Source organism: Micromys minutus, assembly GCF_963924665.1.
Source record: "Micromys minutus genome assembly, chromosome: 27".
Lineage (NCBI taxonomy): Eukaryota > Metazoa > Chordata > Mammalia > Rodentia > Muridae > Micromys > Micromys minutus.
This window is the reverse complement of record NC_137962.1, coordinates 2,859,329-2,880,187: the sequence shown is the minus strand read 5'-3', so window position 1 is coordinate 2,880,187 and position 20,859 is coordinate 2,859,329. Positions and strand designations below refer to the sequence as shown.

The window sequence follows — 20,859 nt, the reverse complement described above, 5'->3', positions numbered from 1 at the left end:
GGCTTCAGTTTTTCTTACAACCTTTAGGCTTTTCCTGGCACGCGGGACCAGACGGCCAGTGATTCACTTCCAGCGCCTGGGTCTGCGTTTCTTGTGCCTTCTCTCACACCCGTTTCCTTTTGTTTGCCTTTGGTCCAATTGCATTGTGTTAGTTTTTGTTTTATCTTATTACCTTTTATTTTATTATTATTACCCATTACTAGCCTCTTTTTAAAACTAAGAAACAGAAAGGAGGTAGATCTGGAGGGGACGTGAGGAGGAACTGGGAAGAGAAGGGGAATTTAAAGCAGGATATATTATGTAAGAAAAAAAAATCTATTTTCAATAAAAAGGAAAACATCATGACCAAGAAGCTACTTGGGGTTATCTGGCTTTCCTCTTCCAGGTAGACTCCATCCCTCACATCAACTATCAGTCAGGAAGACATGCCACAAGCCAACATGATGGAGACATTTTCTCAGTTTTGTGTCAATTTGACATAGAACTAGCCAGTACTAGCTGCTCTCTGAGAAGAGAATTATGCTGCTGTAGTTAGGTCACAGATATCAGAAATAATCCCTGAGCTTGCTCCACATCCTGTATAAAAATAACTCGGAATGCATACAGGACCAACCGAAATGCAAAACCAAAAACTTCAGGATCACTTGAATGCCTGTCTTTAATCCCAACACATATAAGGATTTAGGCCAGCCTAGCCCAGTGACATAGAGAGTTACAAGCCAATGTGGGCAATGACTACCCCATCACAGACACATGTGCACACACGTGCACACACACACATATACACACGCTCACATGCATACACAATAAATAAATATATAACATAAATAAAAAGAAAACAATTGTAGAAGTATAAAATGTTAAGTAAGCATAATGTTTTATAACTAGTTTAGATTAAAAATTCTTAAAACAGAGAATGGGAGGAAACTGAACATTCCGATTTTTACATAAAAATGTAAAATCTTCAAGAGATGCTCTTTAATGTTGGCATTATCATGTGCCATGATGGACCATAACTGTCACCCTGGCATTCAAGTACCCAGAAGACTGAGGCAAGAGAACAGAAATTTCTAGGCCAAACTGGACTACTACAGACAGACCTGTCTCAAAGAGCAAGAATGAAAGAACACAATTTTTAAACATTATGATAAAATGACCACAGAATGGGAGGAGCCAATGCAAATTAATATTATACAGGGGTGGGGACATGACCCACCTTGCACCTGAAATATTAAAAGGACTCCACAATTCAATAAGAACACAAGCATCTCAATGTAAAAATAGGCATAGTGCTTTTTATCAGAGCAAAGATGCACATGGCTGACGAACCCTAGAAAGGATGTGTGCTAAGCCTCATTGGTCACCAGGAAAGAGGAGAGGAGCTGATGCTGCTGACCTACTGGATCCCTAAATACCAGCAAATCAGTCTTAGAGGGACTGGTCCATCTCTCCTGCTCATTCCCATCACTACCCAAGCCCTGAGTGCTTCTGCATAAAACAGTGTAGCATTTGAACACACCTGTGTCCCACTTGCTGATACTTTGATCCTGTCTGGATTGCTTATTGAACCTAGTGCTGGCTGACTGTATAGATGCCAGGTGAACAGCTATATTGCTCATGGAATGGGGGCAGGGGGAGACTCTGTAATACCCATGTGTGCTGCATAGGAATCTTTTTCAAGTTTGTTAGGGCCACGGATAAAAAGAAAGTGTGATGATCTGATGGCCGTTGGTGCTGTCAAGCGTGTTCTGAGCTCCCACTCTACTGTTGGGAATGCTCAACTGACAGTCCATCAGTCCTTGTTAAGTTAATGTGAAGCAGGAACTTACCCAGGAGACGAGAAGACAAGATGCATGAACACAAATGCTTTTGGAGGAGCTTCCTCACAATCCGCACTTGCCAACTACACCCAGATGTTTGTGTAATGGTGACACGATGAACAGTAAGTAGACAACCCATAAAGAGAATCGATCCTTCTCAGGAATGAAGATGAGTGAAGTGTATAAATTAGCACGAAGGAGGTTGTAGCCGGTGGGTTCTGGATTCTAGAGCAAACTGTGCTACATAACAAGACGTCTGAGACGGGGAGACAAGGAAGAAAACAGAGGTGGGGGTGGGGCTGGCTGCAAAGTCTGTCAAATCATATCCATCTGCAAACTGGAAGAGTCCAGTTTATAGAAAAGAGACCTCATTAAACATAGCTTTTCAAATCACTGTAAAACAGCGTTTGGAATACAGCTCAGTTGCCGAGCATGAGGCCCTGGGTTTGACTCCCCAGCATGGCTTAAATCAGACATGCTGACACATCCCTATAGTTCCAGCACTGAGGAGTGGAGGCAGGGAGATTAGAAGTTCAAGGGCATTCCGTTCATCTCTCCTAGCTCTCAATGGTACAGAAATCAGACAGGCTGGCCAGCGGTACAGCATGATGGTGGAGCTTGTTTTCAATATGCATAAAATCCTCAGTCCCATCCTCAACTCCAAAGGAAAAACTAAAATCATGACCCCTGGAGATAATTCTAAGTGGTAAAGTACCTGATCAGCATGTGTGAGACCCTATACCACACGCCAACATAATGCAGTTCCTTAAGTTCAAATTGTCTACAGGTAGGGAAAGATGCTTAAGGATGCTGACCATCCCTCCCACAAGTGTTTTCCCACACACCCCATCACTTGGTGGCTTCAGGTATTCTATGTTCCTTGGAACACAGTTTGAAAAGTAACCCTCCAGGTCAGATATGGCTGTTGTTCTAGTCAGGTTCCTGTTGCTATGACAAACACCGTGACTAAAAGTGATTTCAGGAGAAAGGGGCTTATTTAGCTTTTACTTCCCAGTCACAGTACATCACTGAGGGAAGTCAGGACAGGAACTCAAGCAGGAGCAGAGGCAGGAACCATGGGGAAAACTGCTTGCAGGCTTGCTTTCCCATGGCTGATCAGCTTGCTTCCTTACATAACACAGGACCATCTTCCTGGGATGATAATGGCCACAGAGGACCTTCCCACACTAATCATCGATCAAGAGACTCTGAGTTTGAGGTTAGCCTGGTCTACCAAGTAAGAACAATGTCTACAGAGGATAATGGGGAGAAGGGCAGTTTGAGAGAATCATACCTTTAAGAGCTTTTAAACCAATCACTGAGCAAATGTTCATGTATATCTGGTGAGTCCTAAATACTATTCCAGCCGCTGGGAGTTGGTATTATAAAGAACAAATCAGAAAGGTCTGATGTAGGGATAGCTAATTCCAGGTGTTCTTTTAAAGTCTTTTCGAAATCCTACTAACACAATGGTTAGCAGGAGCCACATTTTCCTGATGTGGAGACTAAGGCATAGGGAGATTATTTCTGTCAGGCTGACTAAGAAAGTCAGACGTGGAATTTTAGCCCAGAAATTCCAGCTCTAGGCATTTTCTCTTCAGACATCCTGCCAAGTTCTAACCTCTGCTGTGTGTGCCCTGAGGTACCTGAGAACCCAACTCAGAATGCCACCTCTCTGAGGTCAGTTGGATCCCCTCCAACTCTCAGCCCTAGTGAGGGTAAGGCTCCCAGATTGGACTCTCGGTGAAATAAGATCCCACATGGTTCAGAGCTGACGAAAGTGGCTGTCTCTACCTGTAGAGCTGCTGAAAAGCTAGCCTCTGGGGTGTGGAAGAATGTTCTGCCTGGCCCAAGTGCTGGGTTTTACTATGGCCACCCCTCCAAGGCTCTGCCCACTGCTGGGCAAACAGCCTGTCCGATAACTCTGCTAGTCTCAAGCTTGACAGAACGAAAGGAATATGTCTGTCTTCAAGACATAAGTTCCATTTCAGGAAGCAGTGTGGGGACTAAGCCAAGGGCATGCTGGGCTAGCAGGGACTGCTCAAACTGTTCCAGCAGAAGGCTGGGGAGGGGTCTGCAGGTCATGTGTGCCCAGGCCTCCCACTGTGCAAATACGAAAGCCAGGTCCAGACAAGGGAGGTGGCCTGCCTCCTCCTCAGGCTCCTGCCACTGCCTTGTGGGACATAGTAAGATGCCAGTCTTGGAAAGCTGTGCTCCAGCCCAAGCCTACCTATGCAACAAGTAACTTAGCATACAAATATTTTTTCCCTTTGTTGTTGTTCCCAAAGTGGCCTTGAACTCACTATCATCTCCAAGTTCCCAAAATCCTCCTGCTTTAGCCTCATGGATTCCAGGATTACAAGCATTCGACATCACACATGGATAGCATCCAGGGATCCCATCTGTAGGATGGAGATGATGACTACCCTGGAGAAGGCCACCAGTTTTGCTCAGGGGGCTGTGATTACAACAGTTCCTTTTTATGTGCTACCTCTCCTGGTATGTCCCAAATAGTCTGGGTTTGAAGAATTAACTTCTCTCCATGAAATGCAGCCTCTGTATCCCATTTCAACTCTTCCCTGAATGCTGGAGGTTCTCAAGTTGGCAGCAGCACCGGCCTCACCCAGGAGCTATCTGGAAAGGCAGAGGCTCAAGCGCCACCCAGCCCTGATAAACAGGCTCTGCCTCCTGACAAGGGCCCCCCATCCCACCTCCGAGAAGTCCTACCTATCTCTCTTTTCTTCCTTTCCTTCTTCCTCCCCACTGGTCTTTTATGTTTTATTTGATTTCTAGCCACGTACCCCAACTGGTCTCAAACTCTGAGACTTGCACAATGCATAGAGGCAAACACATGTGATCCCAGCGCTTCAGAGACTGATGCAGTGGGGTTGCCCCAAGTTCAAGGTTAGCTGCAGCTACATGTCAAGAACAGATCTCAAACCAAAAAAAGGATCCAGGGCTAGCTCTGATGGTCGAGAGCTTACTGAGCACACGCATAGCCCTAGCTTGCCCCTGCCACCACCTAAGCCCTGTGCCGATCCTGGGAAGCAGTAGGGTTATTCTGCTATTTGGGATTTTGAGTTCACCCTGGGCTAGAGACCCTGCCAATAAAAGAAAAGTCAGAAACACCTGGATTCAAAGCTCAAGAGCTTTCCCCTGCTTCAGCATTCCAAACAATGGGAACTGAAGCCCATGGACACATCTCACTGGACTATTTTGGTAGACTAAACACTGGGCTTTGGCAACCCATTACTGATAGGCAACATGAATTAAACCATGTTTTTTAACCATTTGGAAAAAAACTCTATGAATTCTTATTTCCCATTTCATGTATAAGGAGGTTAAACCTGAGGTGGGTGGTGGCATACCCCACACTGTGAACCTCTGTAGCCCAAGGCCTCTCTGCCTCAGTAGAACCTAAGGTTATGATGAGTCTGAACCCCACTCTTCTGATTTGCCCAAGGCCTCTGCTTGTGAATCATGAACCAGCTGAGCGTTGGGGACTCCACACTCCATCTTCTGCCAGAGGAAGGGTATATTCTGAGACAAAGAAAGTGCCAGTGAGGTCAGAAAAGCCAAGGGTACAGCTGCAGTCAGCAGGCCTGCAAGGGCTGAACAGTGGATCGTGGTGATCAATGGGCTCTACCCCCTGCCACAGCCATCCTTTCAGGTTAATGAAGACAGCCAGTACTTCAGATCTGGAAAGCTGAAAACTCAGGAGGAAAGAGCAAAAAGGGAGTGTGATAGTGACTATCCTCATCACCACACTCCCATCTTATAGTGATGAAGTTCAAAGAAGTGTTGCAACCTGTTGAAGGCCACAAAGCAAATAAGCATGTACCTGGGGTTCAAGTCTGTAGGTTGATGTCAAGGCAATATATGACTGGACAATAGAGAGGTAGGCATTTCTCTTGGCGCATCTCTAGATGGATAAGGTTGTTATAATTATTTCAAAGAGTCTCTATGGGTCTATTTATCTTATCCAGATGGGCAGTTTATATCTTTGTCCACTGGTTGTAAGCATATTGTGTAGAGGGTTTGTGAATTGAGAATTTAGCATATAAACCTGTTTGATAAGTTAATGATTGTGGAGTCATGTTTATACTGGATGGTGGAGGAAAGTGAGTGAAAGCAACACACAACTGTGCGTGGAGTGAACTGCACCTGAGTTCTTAGAGGCGGCTTGGAGCCATTAAGTTAGAGACGCTCCGCAGTGCCATGTGTCCTTATGGGTGCTGGCCCTAGCTCAGATTAAAAGGTTTCCACATTTTCATATTTACCGCAACACAAGTCCAAGTCTGCTTGTCTTCTAGCCTTGGGACTGTCTAAATTAGAGCCTGCCATTCAGATACTTCGATTGCAAATCTATTTCTATAACCTTCTAGGCACTCTCCTGCAGAAGAGACTTTTAAACTTGTGGCCCAGATACGTTGCATGACTTCTCCAGGTTTTGAAATCTGGGATTTGAAACCTACATTCTTTCTCTAACTCAAAAGATCAAGTACTTTCTTAATTTCCAATGTCAGGAGTGTCAAGTGCCTATACCCATGAGGCACCCCCTCAGAGAGGTCTGGTTTCTTGAACCAGGAGAATGCTAAGAGTTCAAGACCAGATAGAACTATATAGGGAATTCTAACAGATACAGTGATCTAGCTGCACTGTCAGACTGTGCGAGACAGAGGGAGTAGGGAAGAGGAGAGAGAGGATAGGAAGGATATGGAGAGTGAAAGTAAGAAAAATGAAAAAAAAAGGAAAAAAGGGCAGAAGGAAGAAGGGAGGGAGAAAAGAAAGGAGGGAAGAAGGGAGAAAGAAGGGAGGGGGAGAAAAGGAGGAAGGAAGGGAGAAGAGAAAACACACACACACACACACACACACACACACACACACACTGAGCTTTGGCTGGCTTCTCCAGTTGTATGTGTCCCTCCTTTGGCCCTAAAACTGGGAGTGTGCTCTATGATGCCATCGCTTCCTAGACACACAGCAAGCCTCAAACTGGAGTCACAGTGAGAAGAGCCTTTGAGCCCTCGCACCAGGCCCCTTCCTCCTCAATAAGGCAAGGCAGCTTAGGCCAGCTAATGAAGCAAGAATGAGTGTGCCCAGGGCTGGGCCAGGGCAGGGGCACGGTGACTAGAAAAGGACACAAGGAGTTATTACTGTAGTCACCAATCCAATCCAAAGGTCAGACCCAAGTGCTGTGTTCTGAGCAGAGAGCCTTCTGATACAGTGGAAGGAGGTGCCACCATCTCATTTGTTTCTAGACCCATTCAATCCAATGGCAACCCACCAGCCAGCGGCCCTTGAGACAGCCCAGGGGCAGGTCAGAAGCAGCTTGTACTTGGCTATGACTTCTAGAACTCAGGCCTTGGATTCCCCTGGCTGTAAGAGCAGGAACAGTGTAAGCTAAACCTTTTTAAAATTTTTTAATTTAAATTTTTAAAAATTTTTCCTTTGAGACGGGTTCTCACTTTATAGCTCTGACATCCTGGAGCTTACTATAAAAACACCAACAAAGCCAGCTGCTCAAAAAAAAAAAAAAAAAAAAAAAGGATGTGGTCTTGCTGGTCTAGCAAGTTAGAACCAACCAGAAAAGGGCAGAGTTCTCAAACCTGAAAGCCTGACCTGACATCTCACCATGTGAGATTCTAGCCAAGTGGTTCTCCACCTTCCTTTACTACAGAGCCTCCTCACTGTGAACCAATACCATAAAATCATTGCTGTTGCTACTTCATAACTGTGATTTTGTTACTGTTATGACTCATAATGTAAATATCTATGTTTTCCCATGGTCTTAGACAATCCCTGTGAAAGGCATCGACCCCAAGCGGGTCACAACTCACAGGTTGAGAACCTGTTCTAGCTTTTTTTCAGCCTTGGTCTCAGCACCACATCCCCTTGATCAGGCTCCATTGAGAAGACAAACCGGAACAATCTATCTGAAACAGCTAACAAAACAAATACCCAAGCAAGGGGGATTATTTCTTCTGATGCTGCTGCTTTCTCCTCCTCTACCTCTGCCTCCACCCCCCCTCCTCTTCTTCCTCCTTCTCTCCCACCATCATCTCCTCATTTTTATCTTATTTCTCATCATGTCTCTGCCTTTTGGCTAAGATCAAGTACAGTATCTTATTTTTCATACAAGCATGCACAATCATGTAGAGGAAGATGCTTTTAACCTTATTGTCTTGAAACAGGGTCTCCACTAAATGCGAAGCTTACCACTTTGGCTAGACTGGCTTGTGGTTGAGCTCCCAGGATCTGGTTATCTCCACCCCCACCCCACCCCCAAGGCTAGGGTTGCAGGAATGCACACTACGCCTGATTTTTTTTTTAATGTAGGTGCTGTGGCGTCAAGCCTGGTACTCCTGCTTATGTACCAAGTGTTCATACCCACTGAGCCTTCCTCCCAGCACTTTGTTTTATCTATTTGTACCATAAGAGCGGGCATGCATAAGTTGGTTGTCAATTTTCACCACCTTACTTTTGTTTCTTTGGTTCACTGTTTTGTTTTGTTTTTTTAATGTGCTCTTGTCCGAGACAGAGCCATTACTAAACTGGAAGTAGCTATGTGGCCCAGCTGCCTGCTTCCGCCTCTCTAATGCTGGGATTGAGCTCCACTTCTCAGTGCTAGGATTTAGGGCACAGGCCACCACATCCAACCGTCACCTTGCTTTTGGCAAAAGACCTCTCTCCTGTTTCTGCCAGTGTGCTGTGTACGCCAGGTTAGCCCACTCAGGAGCCTTCCAGAGGTTCTCCAGCCCCTACACCCTCCCCTTGCCATAGGCATACTTTGATTGCAGTATCCTGTTCTGCTTCTGGGGATCAGACTGGAGTCGTCAGGCTTGGAAAGCTATTGCTTTTGCCAGGAATCCATCTCTTTGTGACCCTCTTCTCTGCCACCTTTATTTTTGAAACAGGGTTCTCATGCATCCCAAGCTGTCCTTGAACATCTTAGTGTTAGTTTGATACACAATCATCACCATGCCCAAGTTGCACAGCACTAGGGACCAAACCCAGGGAATCACGCTTTCTCTTCTCCTTCCTCTTCCAGCAATTATGAAGTCACTTCGCCTGAGATCATTAAGGAATGACCTGAGGTCTGTAGTGCTGGTTCCCAGGGGTTGGCGCTGGGACCTGCCCCCCTTTGCTTGCTTGTTTGTTTACTTTCTGGGAGGAGTGGATGGTTAAGTATGCACTTGTCCTTCCTTTCCCAGCCAAAGCCATGTTGAAAAGCCAATTCCATCACCTTCAATTGCTACAGCATCTTTCCTCATTCAGGAGGAAATTAGGCAAGGAAACCATCGCATGGCCTGGGTCTAGCTTTGAAAGGAAGCACAGGGCAGTTCTCACAGTATCTTTGGGAAGGTGTAAGACCTGTTTCCAATAGAATCTCAAAACAATAGCAGACAAACCATGTCACTGCTGCTTAGAAGACAGTAGGAACAGCAGACTGTTCAGACCCGGGATGAGACCACAGACCAAGAGCTCTTCTTTCATGTTCATGGTTCTCTGACATGGAGACCCATTAGGCTCTGGGCTGCCCAAGGGTCTCCATCCATCCACCTCCCAGTCCACCCATCCACTCATCCATCCGTGGCATTTGCTCTTTCCCTTCAGTAGGCACTGTGGTAAGTGCCAGGAGAGAGCAAGGCTTCAGCCATCCTTGGCTACTTGGAGTTCTCCCAACAAGCCAGCACCAAGTCTTGGCCAGGTTTTCCTAAGGTTAACCACAGTGCCTAGGTCAAGATAAGTATAAAACATGCTTGTTGATTGAATGACAGAACCCTCATTTTTGCTAATGCTTCAGTGTTTATTGGTTAAATATACTAGGTCATTTTAAAGGTAAAGATTCCACATTTGGAGAAGTGTTTCAAAGACTTCTCATTGTCATTTCTTCTCAGCAGACAGTATAGGGCATGCAGACTTAGGACATTACATATGGAGTCTAAAGAGCCAAGTTCATGTGCCAGCCATGGGCTGGCTCCTCCTGAGCAGCTACTGAAAGACACACCATTTTCTCAATCTCAAGATGGAGAAATATTTGACTTGCCTAGTTTACTCGACTGGTGTGCATACCAAAGGAGAGAAACTTCTAGAAAGTACACTGTGAATAAAAGTGATGTGAAAGAAGAAAATGTCTAGAAAATGTCTTGAAATTCCAGATGTTGTGGCACACACCTGTGAATTACAGGGCCGAAGCCAGAAGGCTGGGTATAGTGACACACAAACACACACACACACACACACACACACACACACACACACACACCCCATTCCAGGACTTATATAAAGTATGATTTAGTGATGTTGCTACCTATCCAAGTGTCAGATATATAAAGGACACAAGAGAAAATAAAAGAGAGTGGCCCAGCCAAGTTCCCCCAGCTAGCTGGGTGCAGTTACTCCTGGTCTAAGGAGTTGAAATGTATGTGTCTGTGGTATCACATGTCAGCCTGGCCAATCATGACCCACATTTCTCTCCATCTGATACATGTAACAACAGTACAAAGGGGTGTTGTAACCTTAATTGCTTGCAGTATTTTGAAACCCTCAGATTAAAGCTAAGGAAGTCCAAAGTATTCTCTGTGTGCGCCCAAGGAATTGCACCGAGCCAGCTTGGGTTCACTGGAGCAGGGCAGCATTGCAGCACAGATCCTGGGCTTCGCTGGGAACTTCAGGGTTGAAGGTCCTGTTTGTAGAAAGGCCAGGACCAGCCCTTCTCCTGGTTTTATTTTTGGTTTTCTGGATTTTTTATTTTGGGAAGTTGATCCCAGGGTCTCTGGTAGCTCAGGCTGGTCTCAGACTTGCTGTGAAGCTGAGACTGGCCTTGAACCCTGATCCTCTTGCCTCAGCCTCTGAAGTGCTGAGATTGTGTTACCACACTTGGTCATCTCTCCAGCCATTTGCTTGTTTCCCACAAAATGCTTCTTGTGCCCTCTGTCCTTTGTGCTTCCTGAGCCACATGGCCGGTGCAGTGATGACTGATACCATGGTCTGCTTCTCTAAGTTACCTCTAGCTGAAGGTTCTAGCAAAGGACAAAAAAGTGTTACCTGGCATTTCTGCCCAATTTTTCTTGTGGGCACAAACCTGACATTTAAGCTTCGTGGTTATGTTGATTTAAAATTTTATCTCACTAGAAAATCAGTCTCTCCAGGGCTATCCAATCCCAAGTGGTCAGTCCTAAACAAATGCACAGCGGAGGAAAGCTATAGGAGCTCATCGGGTGGCTTGTGTGTGTGTGTGTGTGTGTGTGTGTGTGTGTGTGTGTGTGCTCGAGTGTGGTAACAACGGTTAAAGAAAGGCCATGGATTTGAGAAGAGGGAGGTGCACTCGAGAGGAATTGGGGGTCAATGACAGATAGAAATGATGTGAATACGGTAGTCATGTATAAAATTCTCACAAAAAAATTATTTAAAAATGCATCTCATGAACCAGGCATTTGGAAGCTGAGGTAGGACTGAGTTTGAGAGCAGCCTGGGCTACAACAGTAGTACCCTGTAGCAAACAAGTAAATAACTAAAACAAAACAAAAATAACAGTGTATTCCATATTGGTTGCCTTGGAAACTGGTGCCAAGCAGGGATGGAGAAATCCTATTTTATGCTCTAGATCCGATGTTGTCTTCATGAAAACTCACTGTACTTGCAGCATACTGTGGTGGCTCCTGCCACCGTAGCATATGGAGGGCAGTTCCCTTCTCACTAGGTGGGTCCTGGGAACCAAACTAAGCCCGGTCAGGCTCTGAGACAGGCATCTATGGTCAGATAGCCATTTCCCCAGCCCTACGGCTTTATTTACTTTTTAAAATGTATATTAACTTTTTTGAGAATTTCATACTCACGTTGAACACATTCTGATCTTATGCACTTCCCACACCTTCCTGTAACATTTCTTGGATCTCCCCTCAAACAACTACCTCTCTCTTCTAATAGCCCAGATTCCAGTTCTGATGGGCCTCAGCCTGGGGCAGAGACATAGAAGCCCCTCCCCACTCCTTGCATGCATACCATTTTATTCTGTCTGGTTTGCTTTGTTTAGAAGAGGTTCTCAAGACAGAGCGAAGATAGAAACAGACCACAGCACCCAACCAGTTTTTAGGTGAGTCCTGCCCACTAAAGTGCACATGCTCACTGGCACTTTGCCACTCTTTATAAAGCAGATTCCAGGTGGGCATACTTACACGTCTTTAATTCTAGAGGCACGAAGAGCTCTGTGAGTTCAAGGCCAGCCTGGTTGGTCTACATATCGATTCCAAGCCAAGCAGGACTATATAGTAAGACCTATTCAAGGGGAAAAAGTAGCAAACCACCTTTGTCTGACTCTTCTGTCTCCTGGAGACACTACAGCCAGAAAGTCAAAGGCCATCTCACTGTGGCCAGGAGAGGCACAGGAAGACAGAGTGTACACAAAGGAAACTCACCATATTTCTTTATGAAACAATATTTATTAAAAGTTCTCTACAAGTCAGCAACAGCGTGCTACTATTACCTTTCCACACACGCACAGGAGACCTAGTGTTTCCAGCTGTCCTGGTGAGCCCAGGCTAGCCCCAAGTCCTCAGACAGGGAATGTATCACTGATACAGGAGCTGAGCAAAACCAACAGAGGTGTGTCCCGCTCCTCCCCAGTCCCGCCATCCAGTCAAGATTCTATTGCCAACAATCATTCACATTTCACGTGGCTCTGGACACACAGGTTCCTCAGACAGACATGGACAACAAAAAAAGCCTCAGAGCCAAATGACAACAATCGGACATATGTATAAAAGGTAAAATGTATATACAAATATAAAGCACACAGTACGTGAGGTATACACGGCATTCTCAGAATGTTAGTAGTCTGCCTAGGCATAGCCCTTAAAGACGCCTGCCGGCTTCTGTGCATTTCTCAGAATACAGTATTTTTGTTACCCGTTTAACCACCTGGTTTCAGCACTGTCCCAGACAGTGACAGCGATTTCATGTTTTTTTTTTTTTTTTTTTTTTTAATGCAATTTTGGACAGTTTCTCTGAGAAGCTTCATTTCCTGTGGGGAGTAAGTTTCCGTCTCCAGAAGCGTTCAGGCAGAGGCTAGGTCCCCAGCTGGGGGAGCTGAAGCAGGAAGTAGGCAGCTAGGAGAATCTGCATCAGGTGAGTTGTAAAGTCCTTTCCAGCTACATTTTCTGTCACTCCAGAGCCAGCTTCACAACAACAAACACATGAACCCCAGAGCCCAGCATGGGAAACTGAAGACCTGGGATGCCAGAGGCACCACAAACTCATGGAAAGACGGTTTCCTTCTGGAAATGGGTCTGAGAATCTGGCAAGACTTTCTCAAACTCACTTCCCATGAAGCACAGCGACGGTTCACACATGCTCCCGAGAGCAGGCTGGAGCGTCTCCTCACCCTTGTCTGCACACACAAAACGTTCCACCCAAAGATGGTCCTAAGGGTGGGCGTGGGGAATACAGGCTAAATGCTGCCATATTTGAGGAGAGCCCTAAGAGCTAACAGATCCCACATGATCAAATTAACTTCTTTAAAAACATTACTGTCTGACTGAGCTCAAGAGTTCTGAAACAGCCAAGAATTTGAATCTCCCAATACTTTTCCACAATTAGCTGGTGACTGCTTTCACAGCTGCAGGGGACAGGTCCCAAGGTAAGGAGGGTTAACATTGCATAGGAGGTCTTGGCAAGCTCTTGGGGAGGGTCTGGGTTCGGGCAGGCTCTAAGGTTTCTCAACTCTGTTCAATGCTAGAACAGAATCATGGGTGAGTATGTAGCAAGAGTAAGGGTTAAAAAAAAAAAAAAAAAGAGTTTCTGGTAGGAGAAACTGCAGCAGCAAGGAGAGCCTTCAAAGACAAGTTCAAAGACGACAGGTTTGTCACTCCAACCGACTGCCATGTTCAAATGCCACTGTGTGAAGTGCTTCCCACTCAAATGTTCACATTCACTACCCTGACCACAGGGGTGCCCATTAGCCTTAAAAGGCACCCTTGCATCCGACACCGAGACAGTCATGGTTCGTAGAAAAGGGGACGCCTCTGTCAAGCAGCTAATCTGAGTGCATGCTGGTCAAATCAAGTCACTCAGCCCAGAGAAGCAGCACCACACTGAGCCCCACAGGGACAATGGCGCTCTGTCCCCAAATCTGACTGGCACCATGTAAGAGGGCCTGCCCGTCACTAGAAATGCCATGTGTGAGAGTTATGAGGTTTCTGAGGTTTTTTTGGGATTAGCAGAAGAAGGAACTAATGTCACTGTCCTCTTGGTACTCGGGAACAATCTGGTCTGAAGTTCCTATTTCTGAGTCAACATACCCCGGTTCCAAGACATATTCGAACCAGGGATGGAGTAAGATCTCAGGAGCCGTGAGTCTCTCAGAAGGTTCTCGTCTCAGGAGGCTTCGGATGAGGCACCTGGCTTTGGGGGAAACATGCTCAGGAATGCAGAACTGCCCACGGCGGATTTTGGAGAAAAGAGCACTCGGGTCTGAGTCATGAAAGGGGTATCGTCCAACCAAAAGTGTGTAGAGCATCACCCCAAGGCTCCAAACATCCGCTGCCTTTCCAGAGTAGGTCCCAGTAGTGTTGAGGATCTCAGGGCTCACATAGGCTGGGCAGCCATGTTTATCTGACAGCGCATCATCTTCGCCCTTAATTATGTGTGTATCTTCCAGGCTTTCCAGTCTAAGCTGGGTTCTGTGGGAGAGAGAATCGGAGCTATTATTTTCAGACCAACTGCTATGGAAAAAACAAGGTCTTCCCAATAACAATGCCCACAGGCACTAACAGCCAAGGCCATTGGAATGTCATTTACCCCTTCATCTAGTAAGCACTGCCCTGCAAACACGAGGGACGAGAGATTTCACAAACCAATACGAAGTGCAATAAATGTTTGCAAAGTATGGAGAGAGAGCCCGGGGCAGAGAGTATGATGCAAAGTCTCAAATAATATTCACGATGCTGGAGCTTATGAGAGATATCCTAATCTGTTTCACAACTGACAAAGTCCACATTGCAGCACGGGGAGCTGGTTCAGGGGAAGACTGCATGTTCTACAAAGTTGTCAGGGGACACTGGGGGTATGGTCCTCCTTCCTCAGGGACTGTGTATCCTACAGGCCACGAATCCCACTATGACACAGACGGACCAGGCCCTGTCCCAGCTGTAATCACCAGAGTGGGACCATGACAAGGAATATTTAATTACATTTACTGGCCTGTTTGTTTCACAGAAAAGAACACGGAGCCCTGGTAGAGAAGTGATGTGAACAAGCGCAAGTGCTTGAAAGTAGGGAGGACTACGGGTCCTTAAACACCCAGGACTGCAGCTCCAGGACACGAGCACCTCTGCTCCATAGATAACTATTTGAAGAAGTCATGGAAGAACATGAAAGGTAAAGAAACCATAGTCTAGAAGACCTTTGGCCAAAGGAACGCTTACGAAGCTGCAGGTGCCTCCTTACACAGAGCCAGCCACCCACATCTTCAGGATTCCCCCCACACACACAACCACGTGGGGCACCTCTAATATCCAGTGCCTGCTTCTCTGAAACAGGCCTATTTTAATAAGTTACTTGTTGTGAAGTTACATGCAAACGTTCAGTCAGTTCCTTTTCCTATCAAAGGTCTGGTAGTTTCTTTTTTTTCCCCAGCCTTCCTGTTCCCCCGGAGTGTAGTATGCATGTGCTAACTTCGGTATGTCCTCAGCATGACCTCCCTGTTATGTAAAATACCCATTGGTTCTGTAAACGGAAAATATGACTCAACCATAGTGTCTGCCCCTGATTGGCTCCTGTAGCACTAAAACCCTGCACCTGTGCTGGCTACATGAATAGCGTCAGCCTGCCGTTGCTTAACCCTCGGGTTACCAAACCCTATGCCCATGACATTGGCCTGTGCAATGCAGATTTCAAAAGCCGATGAGGAGGTGTAGCTCATGTTTCAAAAATAGGCATCACCATTATCAAAGAAGTGCACATTCCAGGAACTGGACACTTCACAGCAAGAGTTTGTGTCTCTCTGCAAGTTGGTATGCTGCCATAGTCAGTACAAGGTCAGACAGCAACGCACTTTCAGGACTTCTGTGACTTTAGGGGCCCTGGCATAACAGGTAAAGTGCAGAACTGTAGGGTGAGGCCTGTGTAACCACCTTCAGAAAGTGACTCACTCCCAAGACAGTTCTACAGACAATCTATCCATCTTCCCACCACGGATGTAGTCTGCAGAATGAAGTGTGGTATATTTTGTGCGGCTTCCTGGTGAAGCCTCCGCTTCAAATCTTAATGTCTCCTTACTCCCTTATCAAGCACATCTTGTCCTGCATGAGGTAAGCCAGGAGCTATATTTAGCAGTGTATGCTAGCCAACTTCCATTTATTATTCACTGTGGTTATTTTCTGAAGATGGAGCGATGAGATGTCTTAAAACTCACCAGAGAATGTGAGCAAACTACTGAGTGGGGGAGGGGGTACGGCCCCGGCTGAAATAGAGCAGGAGTTCAGTGAGACAGGGAAGGTTGGAATTCTGCAAACACAACCCCATAACTAACTCTGGAATGCCTCCTGACTACAGCAGAGCCAGTGAGGGGAGCTCGGAGTCAGTACTGTCGAGGACAGGTAAACACACCTTCTCCCCAAAAGACTGACCTTTCTGACAAGAGGAAATAGACCTGAGCCTTGGGACAGGAGCAGGAAGGGCATCAGGTAGCAGCCGCAGAAGTATAATGGTACCTCTAGGCTTCTCTATACTCTGTCCAGTGGAGCAGAGAATAAGCCCAGCATGGCTCCCAGATGCAGGACTTAAGACTGAGAGCCGGGAAGACCTGAGCCCTCGAGGTTACCTTGTACCTAACTGCACAACCTGTACCTTTGAGAGTTTTATTTGGTTTGTTTGTTTTGTTGGTTTGGGGTGTTGTTGTTGTTCCAAAAGACCACAAGAGGTGCTGTGGCTGCTGCCTACCTCTCCTCCGTGGAGAAGACAAATTTCCTAAGCTTCAGGTCCCCCAGCACAATGGCTGACTGGTGGCAGTGGGCAACAGCGGAAACAATTTGCTTGAAGAGCCGAGCGGCCTCCTCTTCCCGAAGCCTTTTCCGGCTTCGTACATAGGAGTGCATGTCTCCAAAGTCCTTCTCAAAGAAGACATAGGCTTTGCTCTCCCCGAGGATCACTTCTACGATGCCAGTAATGTTTCTGTGAGACGGCAGCTGGATGTAAGGCCTGATTTTATCTTGGTAGTGTTTAATGGGAAATACCTGTAGAAAGAAAGGGACCTGTTTAAGGGACTAGAAATCAGGGGGCTGCCTCCCAGGTCCTATATGACGCTGGGCTGGAGTTCTCAGTCTCTGGGCTTTCAGTGGCAATAAGCCCCATTCATATATTCTATTCTCTCTACCCCTCTCAAAGCTCCATCTAAGATAATCCCCTGAAAACCAGCTACACCTTGGGATCAGGGCTAGCACATTCCCAAAGCCTAACCCTCCCATAGGATGACTGGAAAAACTGCCTTCTGCACACACTTTTGTCTTCTAAGGGCCATCAGCTCCAGGAAGCCAGGCCTAGCTCTTAGATGTAGCTCTTCCTAGCAGGCAGTAAGTAGCGAGTGGAATGTATACCACTAAAGGTGAAAAGGTGACAGCTAACCATGCATGTGTCTCCTGCAAACCCAGGAGGCTCAGGGGAGCACAGTCAAGGAATCTGGTGACTTTGCAGCCTCCACGGGGCAGCTGAGGCAGCAAACACGCAGAGCTGTCATTAGTCAGAAGGCACCGATGACTTGGAAGGGGAGACAATGACTTGGAAGGGGAGTCTGACGAGGCAGCCTTATGCAGCCTGCTTATGGCTGTGATTCAGGTGGAAGCACCCCGGAGTTACCTTAACAGGAAGGGATAGGCACCTCTACAGGGTCTCTCTCTCTCTCTCTCTTTTTTTTCATCTATTGTTTACTCGACCCCCACCCACCCTGGTTGCCCCCAGAATGGGTAGCAAATCCTCTAAGAAGCTGGCTGGTCTCTTTAAAGGCCTTTTGTTCAGTCCGGTTACTCATATCCTAGACGCAACTGGAAATGGTGACACACGGGCTGTCACCATCTGGATTCAGCTATTATCTGCTCTGAGGAACTGGAAGGGGTTGCACAATGACCCAGACCCACCCCACCTCTGAGGTGGCTTGCTCTAATACCAACTGGAAAAAAATGGCTCCGCTGCCCTCCCCTCCCGCCCCATCTGTTTCTTTCCCAAAACTGTTCTCATTCACCAAGAAAAGAGTTTTCTCTGGGCTTGACCACAAATCTGAGATTTCACACGGGTGGACAGTAGGTGGCAGCAGCAAACGGGGAGGTGGGGCGCGGGGGAGGGGCGGGGGGAGGTTTTCAGGTGAGTTGTTGGAAACCCAGATGCCCACTTTTAACTCCAGGAGAATGAAAGTAGTCGGTGGGGAATCTCAAAGCGCAGACTGCGTTGCCGTCCTTGGCTACGCGCTCTCCCTGTATCTAGTCTTACTCCTCCTGATGTTGCAATGAAAATTGTCGGCCTCAGACTAAAGCGAGTGGAAGTGAGTCCCTGGAAGTTTTCCAACACTCTGACGCTGGCCAGAAGCCCTCCCAGGCTTAAGACCACCTCCTCCCAACACTTCCTGGGGTGGGCTGAATTCTGGTCCCAACCCGAGTTCAGGTCCAGAATCCCCTAAGTAGAAGCCCGACTCCGTCTGTGCAGAACCCATGCCGCGAACCTCGGGCAAAAAGCTTGCCAGTTGCTTCAAGTCCCGAGGAGGCACCCACTGCAGGGCTTCCTTCCAGGACAGGGGGAGGAGGGGAATGAGAACAGGGCAATGGCATGGCCCTGGAATCCACTGCAATTCCAAACTTAAATGGAAGCCACGCGCCAGCTACACAGAGCGCCAAAGGAAAAAAAAACTGAACCCTGCACTTCTCTAGACCGCCGAACCCTCACCATAACACTCCACAGGAAACCCCTCAACCTCCAAAAAGACGAAGCTGACCAAAATACCCTTCTTATCCGACTCAATGTCCTTATCTTCTCTGCCAAACCCAAGCGCTGGCGGGAGAGTGACACGGGTGGGCCGGAACCAAAGCACTTGGGTGGACTATCCAGACCCGCAACCTCCGCCCCAGGATGCTTACCTTGCAGCGCAGCTCGCGGCCGGTGTGGATGCACAGTGCCCGGGACACATGCTCGCGTTCAGCTAGGGGTAGCAGCAGGTAGTCGGCGATTCGGCTGGGCCCGGGTGCGCTCACACAGCTGCTGCCGGTTCCCTGCGCGGAGGGCGGAGGCTGAGGGCTGCAAGGCGAGCCAGGGGGACTGAGGTAGTCGGGGGGACTCGAGCACTCAGAGAGGCGCGGACACTTGGCCGCCACAGCCGCCGCGTCGTCCGTGTCCAGCAGGCGTTTGGCCGGAGTGCCCCGGGCAGCCGGGAACAGTAAAGCCGGACTGCGGGGCTGCGAGGCGCCGTTCAGGGCAAAACGCACGGGACCGACCCGCATCGCGGCCCTGGCCGGAGCGGCCCCGGTTTTGTAAATCCCTGGATCCGCGCTGCGACTTCTTCCAGTCCGCGGGATGGAGTTTGCAGATAGAGCTTGGATCGGTCCCCAATAGGAGCAAAACGAGAGCCTTTTCAGAACACTGGAGTTGTACTCGAGAACCACGCTGGCCACGCGTCCAAGGGTGGGAGGCCGGCTAAGGTTCCCGGACCCCGCAGGCACCAAGTCTGGGCGCCTCGCTGGCGGTGGCAGCCGCTATTGTTGCCGAGGCTGTGGATAGTCCCGGACTTGGAGGCGGCCCGAGTTCCCGGGTGCTGAGCCTAGAGGACAGGATTCCGCAGGCTCCTTGCCTTCACGGAGCAAACGCACTTCCCAAAGCAATTAGTCTTGAGTAAAAGCCGGTGCAACTTTTCCGCGCCGCTCAGGATTCTGCGCGCTCCTGGGCTCCAGGCGTATGAGCGAGACGCGCTCAGAAAGAGTGACTGAACATGAGTGTGTGCACTGCACTGGTCCCGGCCAGTGCACTCCTTCTCCTTTTCCTCCACCTCCTCCGCCTCCCGGTGACTCACGCTGTATACACACACACACACACACACACACACACACACACACACACACACACACACATACACTCACAGCCCGGGCTGTGTAAACAGTTGGGAAGCCGGGTTGTGCAATGCGGTGGCTGCGATGACTCCGGCCCGGTCGCCCGGCTTGCAGTTACCGGAGCGGAGGGAGGAGCCTAGGGGGAGGGGAGGTGGAGTTGAAGGCTGGGACTGTAGGGGTGGCCGGAGGCCTGAGGATGCTCCCGACAGCGCGCGCCTAGGCGCAGGTGAAAACGTCCTGGGACGCCTTGGGCGCGCGCACACGCCCCCCGGGTTGGGCTGGGCAGCAGGCTGCGCGCGCTCTACCGCAGGCCCGCGGGCTGGTAGCCCAGGGAGGGGGCGGAGGAAACGCTCCCGTGACGTCAGTCTCCCGGGGAAGTGGGCGGGCGGGGCGGGGCAGCGGGGGCGAAACGACTGCTGATTGGTGCGCGCGCATCATTCACACAACACAATGGATCGCGAACTCCAGGCGGCGGCGCGCACCTCCGGGCTCCGCACCGGCAGCTGGCTGGGTCACGCCTTTACCCCGTGTGTTCTCCCCGCCGTTCTGCACTTTGGGGAGCCCCCGGTGGAGTTGTGGGCGCCGCCTAGTCGCGGCTGCAGCCGGAGGAAGGGGCGAGAGGAAAGGTGATGAATCCCATTATCAGTCATTCACCCCCACGCGGTAGTTCCGGGGAAGACCTGTGCGTGGTAGTGAATGTGGCTTTTCCCCCCACTCTTTTCCTGCCCCCTCCCAACTCTAATCCCCAGCGTCTGTTCGCTTCCACAAATAGAACCTTCTGTTGGATGAAATAAAAGCAAACACTGGGCCTTCTGCTCTGCCTCCACTTCCACGCCCCTCCCGCGCCTGCCGCCCGCCGGGATTGCACGGAAATAGCCTCTCCAAGCTCCTGGGCGGCCCCTTCGCGGTGACTCGCTGAGCTTCCTGAGCTCCGGCCGGTGGGAAACAAAGGA

General features: G+C 48.5%; 1 protein-coding gene across 1 annotated transcript; it reads right to left on the bottom strand.

Moving 5' to 3' along the window:
• Positions 1-12,784: 12,784 nt before the first annotated feature.
• On the bottom strand, positions 12,785-19,843 carry TRIB1 (tribbles pseudokinase 1). Its single transcript, XM_080939291.1, has 3 exons — positions 18,944-19,843; positions 16,764-17,056; positions 12,785-14,503 (listed from the first exon to the last, which is right to left on the bottom strand). Exons 1-3 carry the CDS (start codon positions 19,301-19,303, stop codon positions 14,038-14,040), a joined length of 1,119 nt encoding a protein of 372 aa, XP_080795417.1. The 5' UTR covers positions 19,304-19,843; the 3' UTR covers positions 12,785-14,037.
• Between the last annotated feature and the right edge of the window lie 1,016 nt (positions 19,844-20,859).

Bases quoted from the DNA above. Each gene is read 5' to 3' on its own strand.
- TRIB1 (XM_080939291.1), bottom strand. From the start codon at position 19,303: ATGCGGGTCGGTCCCGTGCGTTTTGCCCTGAACGGCGCCTCGCAGCCC. The intron at 17,057-18,943 runs GTAAGCATCCTG...TTCTTTCTACAG, and splicing joins GCCGCGAGCTGCGCTGCAAG to GTATTTCCCATTAAACACTA. The intron at 14,504-16,763 runs GTAGGCAGCAGC...TCTCTCCCACAG, and splicing joins GTCTTCTCCACGGAGGAGAG to AACCCAGCTTAGACTGGAAA.